This window comes from Herpailurus yagouaroundi, unplaced genomic scaffold, assembly GCF_014898765.1.
Source record: "Herpailurus yagouaroundi ecotype Mexico unplaced genomic scaffold, PumYag 160, whole genome shotgun sequence".
NCBI lineage: Eukaryota > Metazoa > Chordata > Mammalia > Carnivora > Felidae > Herpailurus > Herpailurus yagouaroundi.
Genome location: NW_024412401.1, coordinates 38424823 through 38437477, shown reverse-complemented (window position 1 = coordinate 38437477; position 12655 = coordinate 38424823). Strand labels below are relative to the sequence as shown.

The following is a 12655-nucleotide window of genomic DNA, read 5'->3' as shown; positions in this document are numbered from 1 at the left end:
TTTTTTTTTTAAATTTTTTTTTCAACGTTTATTTATTTTTGGGACAGAGAGAGACAGAGCATGAACGGGGGAGGGGCAGAGAGAGAGGGAGACACAGAATCGGAAACAGGCTCCAGGCTCTGAGCCATCAGCCCAGAGCCTGACGCGGGGCTCAAACTCACGGACCGCAAGATCGTGACCTGGCTGAAGTCGGACGCTTAACCGACTGCGCCACCCAGGCACCCCAGAACTTCTCATTTCTTGAGAGAGAGAAGTCATCTGTAACAGGAACATACTTCAATGATGAGGATAGTATTGATTAGGCAATGGGACCTCAGCCATTCTGGATCTTGGTTTCTGCACCTGTAGAGCACTGCCCATCATGGGTTTGCCAAGCACAGGGGGCTCTAACTGCTGGTTTTGTCCCTATGATGTTTTTCACCAGTCCAGAGTGAAATAGGAAGAAGAAGGACAAGGTAGCCCCTTTTTCTCATAGCCAACTATTTTTAATGTAAGGGGCACTATTTTCTCTAAGAGTACATCCTTCCCTAAAGCATTAAAATGTTCTTTCTTATACAATACGAAGCTGATATGGATGCAAGTTGAGTTATTTTGTTTTGTTTTAGTGGGCACAATAGACAAAATCAAAAGCTGTCTACTCTACATTGGTCACTGAATTTTCATTTGGGGGTAATATTCTTTGGTCTATGAAACACAAAATTGTGGGAGCCATGAACTAGGTCACTTATCAAATCCCTTATCTTGGCCATCACTGTGTCAGAATATACACTAATCCAGAACCACCCTCAGCTGACAATTCCATATTTCTGCACCCAGATTTTAGAAATGATAATAATAATCCCCACCAGGGCTATGAAACTTTTGTTAAGGATCTTCCCATGCCTCCCCTGGATTGATTTAGCCTCACTCCTGTGAGCAAACCACACGGGGGTTGTTATTTCTATATTGCAGGTGAGAATCTGAGGTCCAAGCCATCAAGGTGACTCACTTAAGGTCATCCAAGGAGCTGATGGCAGAGCAGGGATCAGAATCCAGGACTCTTCTGTGTTCCCTGTATGATGTGCTTTGGCCATGAAATGTTAGTGACCAGCTATGTGTAGTCTCTGGCTGTCTCCTATTTATAATGCACATCTACATTTCTCTTCACTTGGCAAACTGTAGACACAGTAGTAGGGTGAGGTGGAAAGCATATTACTTGGGCTCCAGAACTGATTTTCATCCCAGCACTCTGTGTATCTCTGGGCATCTGTGTGCTAAAATGTATGTATCTCTGTGTATCTATGTGCTAAAATGAAATGAACGGGTCGTTCCAGCTTTGACACTTCATCATGCTTTGATTCAGTATGTAAATATAGAAGAAGAAAAAAGTCTAACAATAATCTTGAGGAAATCTGTAGCCACAACCTCCTTTCCCCAATAAGCCCCTCTTAAACAGACACAAGCAGCACTTTTCTCCTTTTGAAAAGCCATTGCAAGACATCCAGCAGGGGGGGAGCCATCTCCCAGAAACCCCTAGAAGGAAGCTCCAGAGGTAGCATGTGGTTTGTCACTGGGGTGGACAACGGCAGAAGCTAGACACTTTCCAGAATGCCCCCTGCCGGCTAATGCAAATCATACATCATGAGCAGGAAACCAGCAGCAGCCCAGAGCCTAGGAAGCAGGGCTAAGGTACCTTAACACACAGTGACACTTAGCTGCAGATTAACCACAGGAAATCAAGCCTCTTTGTAATGAAGGGATTTCTGAGTCCCAACACAAGCTTCCCATTCCAGTCAGGAGATTGGTCACTAGCAGCGTTCCAGCTCACACTGATTCCACTGTGCTTAGGACACAGTGGACCATTCTGGGGGTTCAGCAGGAAGCCCCATTCCTGTGGGCCAGGAATAGCACAGGGAGGAGAGCCTTGCCCCACATCCTTCTCCTCTCACCTAGAAAATAGTTAATAAGAAGCCACACACAGAGCCACCAAGAGGGTGACATGGGACAGCAAACACGACCCTTGTCTGTCCCCTGGCTGGGCCTATGTCCTTTGGACACAGAGTCCACTCTGTTCTTTCATCCCCAAATAAAATTACTCTGTCCCATCTCACTAGGGTGAGGAACCAAGGTAGGGCTCTAGGGAGAGCCCTGGGCTTCTGGGCTTTTTCTCATTTCTTGTTCCAATTTTCTGCTCCTGCCACATTTTGAATCTCACACATGCTCATGTAATGTGGCATATTTGCCCAAATCACAACACAGGCACCTTTGCCTTCAGTTCCAACAGCACCCCACCTCTGTGGATAACTATGTTTGCCACACCATTTAGGGTACACAGAGAAGTTGGTGGGGCAGTGCTTTCCATCACAGAGATGATGCACATTGAGTACTAGGTCCCTCTGTTCTCGTAAGACCTCTGCCACTCCAGCCACTGGGAATTTCTCAAGGGACAGCTTCCCGCCCTGGGGTTCAGCCCTCCACCACCTGTGTACTAACTTTCTTTCCTTCTGTTTTTTCCTCCTGTTTTCACTTCCACCCTCCCCTTTTCTCCTCACAAACTCTGCCTTTATTTTGTAGAATGTTTTTGGATACCTTGGTATCAGCCACAGGCTTTCCCAATATCCCAACATATAAGTGACAGTTCTTTCCACACCAGAGAAATTGTGTAGACAACTTTTCAACCAGTTTTTCTTTTATTCCCACACTACATACATAGGAGGCTCTGGCAGAGTGAAAACAGTGGACACTGATGGGGCACCCACCTTGTGCCAAGCACAGGGCTGAGTGTTTCACCACTCACCAGGCGGTCCTCACAACATGCCCCAAGGATGTTACTATGCCTGTTTTATAGGGATGGAATCTGGAGCACAGAGCAGTTTACTCACTTGCCTAAGATTGCACAGCTAGTGAGGAGTGGGGCAAGACCTCAAAATCCAGGCTGCCTCACCTTGCACTTTTGCTTACCCAGGATTACATTGCCAGATGCTTAGTAGAACATCACTGTGCTTCCTTCCGGTGCCCCTACCAGTTCTCTAAGGTTGGGCTCCCTTCCAACACTATGGCTTCCTTGGCACCTGTTCCCACAGCTGTTTGTTTTCTTGTTATGGAGCTCTGGAGTGGTGGGGGACATACAGAGCCCATGACAGGGAATCTACAAGCCATATTGAACCCCTAGCTTTGTGGCTGAGATGATATGAGACCCAGAGGATTCCTTCCCTCCCCACACCCTCCAGTTAGAAGTTGGACTCTCCTGTGAGTGTCATGGGCCCCTCATATCCAGAGGTTCCTAGGGGCCCTGAGGAAGGGGAAACAGTGGATATACCACGTGTGGGTCTTGACAGCCCCTTTAGCGCCTTCCCCACCCTCATCTGAATACCCTCTCCTTAATCCTGTCCCCAGGTGGAGATGGGCAAAGACAGAGAACGGGGTTGGGCTTTGGAATACCCACATTCCAGTCCGGGGACTTGAAGCAACACACTTTCCCTCTTGGGAGCTGGAGTTTCCTGTTGTCGAAAATATCAGGAGTGAGGGGAGAGAGCCAAATGACCTGACCCTGGCATGGATTTTACTTTGAGGGTGACATTCGTGGAATTAGACAAATTGACTATTTACCATTCTAACAACTTACAACTTTACATGGCTTGGCAGACTACCCTCCTCCCCATTCCCTCTGCTAAAAAGAAAGTGTGGGCATTAAAAAAAAAATGAAGTAAGTTTGGCTCTTTAATTTTACCTAGTGAACCCACCCACGGAAACAATAAAAACCTCCCATTTGGGGGCAATGAAACCAAATCACGGAAGTTGGCTACTCACCGATCCCCAGCTGTCCCTGATGTCATAAGGCTCTCTGTGATCCAGGTGGTCACAGCCACACCAGGACACCACACTGGCAGCAAAAGAGGCAGGTAGAGAAGCAGCACCGTCCCCCATCACCCAGAACGACTGAAAACAGCAGAGACCTTACTTCCATCAGATAGATTGAACTGGTTATCAATTGCCCAATTCAGCAGTTGTGGTGTACCTTTTTGTTTGGTTTTGTTTTAACTTTTCACAGCAAGATGGGGCACTTCTGCTCAGGGGGCAAATTGCTTTTCAGATAGCCATAGTCCTCAAAGATCTTATTTGCTCCTCCATTTACTTTAAACACACGCAAAACCCACTCTTACACTGTCTTTTTCTCAAGGCAGAGACAACGGGGATCGGGAATCTGTCTACAAGAAATAAACTAGAAAATGGGCCACTCAGAATAAAGTGGAATAGGATCCTGCAGAGGCAATCCAGAGTGCTAAAGCAACTTACATGTAATCTCTACCTCCTCCCACCAAGAAAAGGGAGCGGGGGGGGGGGGCGGAGAGGAGTTCCAGGGGAGATGAGGAGAGGGGTAGAAACAAGAGGAGAGAAGAGGGGAAAATATTCACATCACTAAGAAACATATTAAAATTTATACTTGAATTTAGTGCATACAAATTACAAGGCTCTAAATCTAGAGGAAATCCTCATCTTTCCAATACTTCAGAGAAGGAGAAAAGGAAGGAAAGAGGGATAGAGGGAAGTAAGGAAGGAGAGAGGAAAAGCAGGACTTGGATGGTATAGCCCATCCAAGCTCTCTGGATGCCACCTGTGCTGGCTTGAATTTCTACAAGTCCAGCAGCGCAAGCCCTCGACCAGGGAACGGGAGGCAACCATCACCTAGCATCCCTTGGGCGGTGAACGCGAAGCTCATGGCTATGCATTATCTCGTCTGACCTTCCAGCAATTCTTAAAGGGAGATTGTAATTATTCTCACTTTGAGGAGAATTCAAGGAAGCTGAACAACTTATGCAAAGCCACACAACTTAGTAAAGTAGTCGAGGTAGAATTTGAACCCAACCCTGTTTGGGTTCCTAAGTGTGCTGTCTAACTTCCTAACTTCCTAAGTATGCTGTCATACTTCTGCATCTAGAATAGCTAGGAGGTGTTTTTAAAGTTATTTGAAATGTTAGCAGAATTCACCATGTGACTTCAGATTCACCTTGCCTTTAAAAATATTTTTTATAATGTTTATTTTTAAGAGAGACAGACAGGCATGAGCAGAGGAGGGACAGAGAGCAAAGGAGATACAGAATCTGAAGCAGGATCCACACTCTGAGCTGTCAGCATGTAGCTTCACACAGGGCTCAAACCCACGGACCGCGGGATCATGACCTGAGCCAAAGTCGGAGGCTCAACTGATTGAGCCACCTAGGCACCTCTCACCTTGCCTTTTAAAATCTAGATTTTAAAGATGCTTCCTAAATACACCTCAATAACATCAATTCCACCTGCATTTAAATTAAGTGAAATCCAAGAAGCCCACACAGATAGTCAGATAGGTTTAGCTTAAATACTGCCACAGGATTAAAAAGACACCAAAATTCCAAAAAACTGTCAAGAAATTCAAATGGATTTCAGCTTGATCTCAGTTTGTGTCTACTGGTCACTCTTTATGGGCTTAACACAGAGCATGCCATGCCAGGATGAGTATTCTCCAAATGATGTTGTAAATCCAGAGTTATCTAGTTGTTCTCTGTTTAAGAAATAACCCATCTTGGACCTTTTCCACTACTAGTTGGCTTTGTGGCATTAGGGAAATGGTCAAGTTAAAGCCAGTTGAAATGACCCATAGGTTAAGGATCCACTTCAATTCCAAATTGTACTGATAATGGAGAGACTCTCCCCTAGATGTCACTGTTGGGACCCCCCCTGGATATTCCGCCAGATGGAGGGACTACCAGGACATGGTAGATGCAGTCATTAAGATAATGCCTCTCCTTCTTGGAAGGCTTAAAATATTTTCAACAGATGGAAGGAGCATTCTACACGCTTTTCTGGAAGTGTCAGATGGTCTCAGACATTTATGCACATAGTTGAGAAACTTCAATCCACCATCTAATGCCATGAGCTTTGCTTTAATGAGCATTTCATCAGCCAGCTCACTCTGCTAAGTGGCATTGCTAAGCTGTCTACTATAACCAGGAAAAGGGGAGTAGGGGAGGAAGGGACTACCATTTCCTGAATGTCTCCTCTAAGCCACATGCTGCACTGGCCACTTGACCCTCATTGCATCTTTGCAACAGCCATTGGGGTTGACTATTATCATCCGATTTTACAGATGCAGTAACTGAGGGTCAGTAAGGAAGGTGACAGTTAAAAGCCTTGACTAGAGCCCAGATGCTCTTTTTGAGATGCACTGTGTTTGTCTCATCCTAATATCAAACTGGAAGGTGCCTGGCACTCTGACCACATACCATCTGGCTGGAATGGTTGGCATGGTTTCTTTTGCCACCTTGGGCTTTGTTACATCTTGATGGAAGCCTCCTCAAGACTTTTGACTTATGGCTTGGCAGGGTTCAGCACATGGGCCGGAAGGCACCTGTTGGCATTCCTCTGCAAGAGGGAGCTCATCAGTGCTCTTTTCCCAGTACCTCCAGCTTTTTCCTCAGTTTTAGTCCAGTGTGTATAGTGGCTGCAAACCCACTTCTTCCTACATTTAACCCTCACTCTTCCATGGAAAGACATATAAACCGAGGACATAGCCCTAGACTAGGAGTAAGGAGACATGCTCTGGACTCAGCTCTGCCACTAATCTATGGTGACATCTTGGGCCAGACCCTCAGTTCCTCTGGGTTCAATGTCCCCAGTCATAGAACTAGGGTCTTGGTTAAGTTGGCACCAAATGGCCCTTTCAAGTCTGACATTTTGAGATCTCAAGGGGAGGGGGGGTGGGCCAGTCTTTAGGCTGCCATTATTCTGATTTCTAGAACATGATCCTTTCAGCCACCTTAAGCAACATCTCTGTCTCCCTAGCTCTGTCTTCTGTGAAACTAGCCCAGAGGGTTTCATTGGCACTTACTTCTCTCCAGGCTTCCAAACAATGTCCAAAAAATTCCATGATCCTGGAGGAGGCCAAGCTTGGGCTTATAAATCTTGCCCATCTAAAGGCCTTGGTCTTCAGAAAAATTTACAGAGAGCTTAAGTTGTTTGAAAGAGGGAATGCTCCACAGAAGGAGTAAGATGCTCAGGCTCTGGTTATGCCTCTGTAATTAACTCATGGAGTGACCTAGGACAAGTGTGCCATGGGAGTGACATTGGGGAACACATGTATTGTATGATTACCAAGCCTGGACCAAGTGACCTCTCAAGGAGCTTGTATTTTTACAAACCATGCAAATCCTTACAGATCCTGGCTGTATATAACTTAAGATTGTACCCAGACCTGAAATGTTCTGTTCTACCGGTGTTTGGAAATCTAAATGTGTGAACATAGCTGCCTATATGGGGTAGAGCAACATGCCCACAAAGACAGACACCCAGAACTGGGACTGAATTTCTCCCTGCTGCAGCAAGCCTGACCATGCATAGCAGAGTCTACACAGTTTGCAAGGATAAACTAGAAGGGCCCTTCTAGATCATCAAACCCATACTGCTCTTCACTTAGCTAAGGACAGTAGAGCCCAAAGAGAGGAAATTCCAAGATTCTAACTCCCAGGCCATCAACTCAGCCATGACTTAGAGACAATTCTCATTTCTCCGACCCGAGTGGTCAGTTCTTCACACGAAACCCCTCCAGACATCACATTCATCTAGGAAATAAATGAAACAGTGGTATGTTCTCTCAGCATTCAAAATTCCAGGGATATCACAGGGTTCCCACTACAGGTAACACCACCTGTTTGTAAGTCACTCCTTCTTGTCTTCATAATCAAAACAGAAAGTCATATCATGGACTCATAAGGTGACACATGGCTGGTGACCAATGAAATGTCCATCTGGCTCTTGACAAGACACTCATGACCCTCAAATCAGCCCAACATGTCTTTGAACAGCACTAACTGGTCACATATTTGAGCTACCAGCCCTGTGATTTACAATGTGATGTGTGTGTCTTTAGAGAAAGTCTTCCCATAGCCTTATCTGAGAAATAGGGACAAGGACAGTGTTTGTTGTTAGCCAAGTGCATCATCTCTTCAAACTTCCACATGGAGCCTTAGTGCTTGGGCCCCCACAGAGCAGGCTGCACTGCCTTCCTGCTGACAGCCTATCAGATGTAAAAGGCCAAGAGCTGCCTTCCTCTGGGCTCCTCTCCACATTCAAAATCCCCTTCCACCAACAGCTTCCCCAGTGTCCTGTTCCCAGTCCCCTTATTCAGGTGGCTCCAGCAATGCCAATCTTGAAGAGGGTTGCCTATGTTTTTCCTTTTGTTGGAAGCCATGTAAAAGATTCATAAAGAAAAACTAAACTACACCTTGCCTTTTGACTTCAGGAAATGCAAATGCTTCAGAATGAGGTGTGTGTGTTTTTTTTTCCATCCTTGGGTTTCTCAGAATTACAGCTGAGGTCAACCAACCAAACACACAAAGACTGAAGGGGAAAGGAAAAACAGAACGTGCATGTGTGAGAGGCCAGCCCAGACTTGTACTTCTCCAGCCACTTGTTTACAGAAGTTTCCCTGATAGATGCCACCGCAAGTGACATGATGTGAGGGGGCCTCTGACCAATGAGCAGAGCCTGTTTTTGTAATGCTGATTCTCATGATGTGTGTTGGCCTCAGCCCAAGCCCAGGGCATGAGTCTCTTAATGAGTCTCTACCCTCCCATTTAATCTAAGCTCACCTGAAGAACTATGGGAGAATGAGGTTGGTATTCCAGCCCCAAGGGGAAAGCAAGCCAAGCATCCCCATTCACCTCACTCATGCCAGAACTCACCTGATATCCATGGAGGGAAGTAAGAGGGACAGAGTAGATGACTCAATTCAACAAACATTTACAGAGCATCTTCGGGGTGAGCAGTGGGGATATATAAGTAGCTGTCTCTGCCCTGAGGGTTCACAGTCTAATGGAGGAGGCAAATAGGCAAACAGGGAAGGTCAGAGATGACTTCCAGGCTATGCATTAAATAAGGAGTAAAACTCCAGTGAAGGGAGATTCCAGGTGATGAGGCAAATTAACCAGTACGGTCATCAACGATCTACCTGGGTGTTAGAGTCAGACAGCCTAGGTTTGAATCTCACTCCACCACTGACTAGCTGTGCAAATGTGAACAAGTCATTAACCTTTTAAAGCCTTGGCTTCCTTGTATGCGGGACAGAAATCATTGTAGTACCTTTCTCATGGGGTGGTGGCGAGAAGTAAGTGAAAGACAGAATGTAACACACTTAGCACAGTACCTGGAAAATAGCCAGCATTCATTTTGTACTAGCTGTTATTTTGTCTACTACTGCTACTGGGATTGAGAGTCTGAGGGAAAGAGGGAAGGTGGGGTGTGAGACTGGAAAATGCAGTAGGGACAGAATGCTAGGAACCACGAACTCCTGTGGAGATCTTGGCCCTGATCCTGCAGGCACAGGAAAGTCAGAAAGGGATTCAAGCAAAGAAGAGACACAGTCAGGTATGCCTCACTGCAACTTTTTCTGACTTGATGTTCCACATACTGGCCAGAGGGACCCTTAACACCATTCACAGTTCATTAGAAAATAAGCAGGCCTCACATTGTAATTTTGATTCTAACACCTCAAGAGCGTGGGCTGTGGTGGAAACAGGTAAGAGGTGGGATCAAAAGAATGGCAGCTGGCCTACCAGTCCTCATCACCAAGGAGACCTTTGGGCCAGAGCATCTTTATGGGTTGAGGGCAGACAAGGATGAAAACTGTTCCCTGCTTTTCTGGGGGTTGTGGTGATGTGGCAGGGGTGAGGGTAAGCGGGAGTTGCTGTTGGCAGTGAGCTTGTTCAGACAGCAGAGGGAACTCTTCACTTAACTTTCAACTTTTCCAAGGCTCCATGGGGAAATGAGGAGGCCAGAAGGGATTTCCTCAAGCCTGGGGCAGAGAGGGAAACCTGAAAGATTGTGAGCCCAACAGATACCAATCAGAGATCCAGGGAGCAAACACATCAGGGTATGACTGCTTCAACTGAACCAGCCCATGGCTATCTAGTCTCTGATGGACAGAATGAATGGTCACTCCAGAGACACCATCAAAAAGAGGTCAGTGTCAGGTCTTAGATCTCCCAGATTTATAGATGGGAAACCAAGATCCAAAGACAAGAAGGAATTTACACAGAGTACGTTGAATTCATGAGTCATTGCAGGAAATGTATAACTTGGTTCTTTGCATATAAAATAGTTTCTATAATAAGAAGCTGCTAAGCCAGCATCACCAGTGAATATATTAAAAATATTTGTATTTCTTAAATACCAAGATGACATAAACACTGTCATTTTCCCCTGCCAAGGAAACTCCAGATAGCAGGCTTCCTGCTTAGATCTCTTTAATCCTATATCCTCTTAAAATTGAGCACAAGAATGTGTTTATTGCCACTGTCCAGCAAATGATTTTGAGGAGGAAACCTGGTCTCTGGAATCAAACATGGGGATAAATCTCAACGTTATCACTAACCTCCTTGACCTTGTATCATTGACTATGTCTGGGCATCGGGATCAATCTTGCAGAGTTATTCTGAGAATTACATCAGCAGAAATATATAAAAGTACACAGACCAGTATCTGGTGCACTCTCAAAAGAAGGATAGCAGTAATTACTATCAGTCTTATCATTGTGAGCATCCCTGCCTGGCTGAGTGATGTGGGACAATGTGCTTAATCTGTCTGGTCCCTAGGCTTTTTTCCATCTATAAAAGGGACTTAATAATACCACTCTAATAGAGTTGCTGCAAAGATTAAGTGAATGGAAGTATGTAAACCGACAGGAATGGCACCTGGCACTTAGGGGAATTCAGGTCATATTAGTTTTCTTCCCCCAATTTCCAATCTTTTGTAAATGTCCAAGTGGAAGCAACCAATTGAAAATAACCTTAAGATACTTGGTGGCAAAAATGATAAATAAACAGGTTTCCTTTTAGACCTCCAAATGGAAACAGAATACTAATTGTCTCTATCAAAGGGTCATGAAAAAAGATCTGGTGTCTCCAGTTCCCAGAGTAGAGTAAGACATTTAATGTGTGATCTCCTTATTTTTAGGAAATTGCTCAGAAGACATCTCATGTATACTGGAAAAGGCTCCATTCAAGAAGTCATGGGCCTACCTCCAAGGTCAGTAACTGAATCTAGGAACTCCATCCATATGAGGGCCACTTCCTGTGGCCTTTCTGAAACCTCTAACCCAGAGGTCACAAGTAGAAGCCCATGGCTAAATATGACCTGCAGATATGGTCTATAGCCTGCATGCTATTTTTTATAATTTGATTTTAAAAGCCTTAGGGGGAGGGGAACCTGGGTGGCTCAGTCAGTTGAGCATCTGACTCTTGGCCTCCACTCAGGTCATAATCTCACTATTCATGAGGTCGAGCCCTGTATCGGGCTCTATGCACTGACAGTGCAGAGCCTACCTGGGATTCTCTCTCTCCCTCCCCATCTGCCCCTCCCCTGCTCGCTCGCTCTCTCTCTCAAATAAATAAATGTACATTTAAAAATATATATTTTAAAAAGGCCTTAGGGGTAAAGGGGAGAACTCACAAGACTCTTCCTTCCTCAGCCTCCTTCCCAATTTTGCATTACCAACCTGGCCTGTGAAGGCATTTGTGCCCCACCCCCATGGTCCCTCTTTATTCAGCCACATACAAGTTTTGGGCCAAGTGTACAGTGCTTTTCCTCATGAAAGAGAAGCAGGCTTTTAGTCTTTGCCTCTGTCAAGTTATTCACAAGGGAACCACAAAATTGCCTTGTCCCCCGATTGACAGCTTAATGAACATGCTGGCACATAGCCTATTTGCATATTGCAGCATGCATCAGGTAAGAGGCCCCTTATAAAGGAAACAATACAAGGCACTTACACTGTGAAAGCTGAGATATGGAGAGGATGGCCAAGATTCTCTGAATAGCCATTCTGCCCATTTTAAAAATTCAATTTTGCAGCTAGATTAGTTCTCACTCTTCAGTTGAATCGCAATGAGGCCTAAAGGGAAGGCAATTAAAACGAATGCCAGCTTTCCAGTTCTGAAAGGCACCCTGACTAATCAGTGCTGATTTTCACTTGTTAGGACTCAGAGAGACTTGGCTTTCCACATGAAAATGTCTGCCACATCGTCTGCTTTTCTATAAATCCCAGCTGGGAAGAGTCCCTTATTGTACACTTGTGTGATCTATACAATTATGTTTGGCTGCCCTTTTAAAAAGAGGAATACATTAAAAAATTCAGACAATGAGTTGTTAAGGACACATCTTAATATGAAAATCAACAGACTGCAGTTCTGCTGGACACTTGATGCCTGAATTGGTTACTAATTGAAAAAAAAACTAAATATCATATCTCACTTTATGCAATGTCTACCAAATAGTACTCCCTTATTGATGAAGCATTCATTGATTGATTGAATAAATCAACATGATGGTCCAGAACTTATGGGGGAATACAGTACAAGAGCTCACAGTCTCAAAAAGGAAAGATAGTAATAATAATAATAATAATATAATGTAATATAATATAATATATTATTAAGTGGAAAATGATTCTATAAGAGGTAGCAGTCCATTACCATGTATGTTCTGACCCTTCAGCTTTAAGCATTAGAGAAAAAGGAAGAGGGGTGTTTTGCACCTGTCCCTTGAATGTTAAGCAGTGCCTAGGATGAGTAACATGTAAGATATTCCAGATGGTTGGAACAGCAGGAAATACTATAGAAAACACGAGTCTCAAATGGGAAACCTT

At 44.8% G+C, this 12655-nt stretch overlaps 1 protein-coding gene and 1 long non-coding RNA gene across 3 annotated transcripts in view; one reads left to right on the top strand and one right to left on the bottom strand.

Annotated features, from left to right (window-relative positions):
• The window catches only part of LOC121034890 (uncharacterized), a 131034-nt gene that overhangs the window by 92918 nt on the left and 25461 nt on the right, over positions 1–12655 (bottom strand). The window lies entirely within an intron of this gene.
• The window catches only part of TNFSF8 (TNF superfamily member 8), a 28358-nt gene that overhangs the window by 13258 nt on the left and 2445 nt on the right, over positions 1–12655 (top strand). The window contains exon 3 of the mRNA XM_040482108.1: positions 10969–11040. Within this exon, the coding sequence (XP_040338042.1) occupies positions 10969–11040 (72 nt within the window). The remainder of the gene's footprint in view (positions 1–10968; positions 11041–12655) is intronic.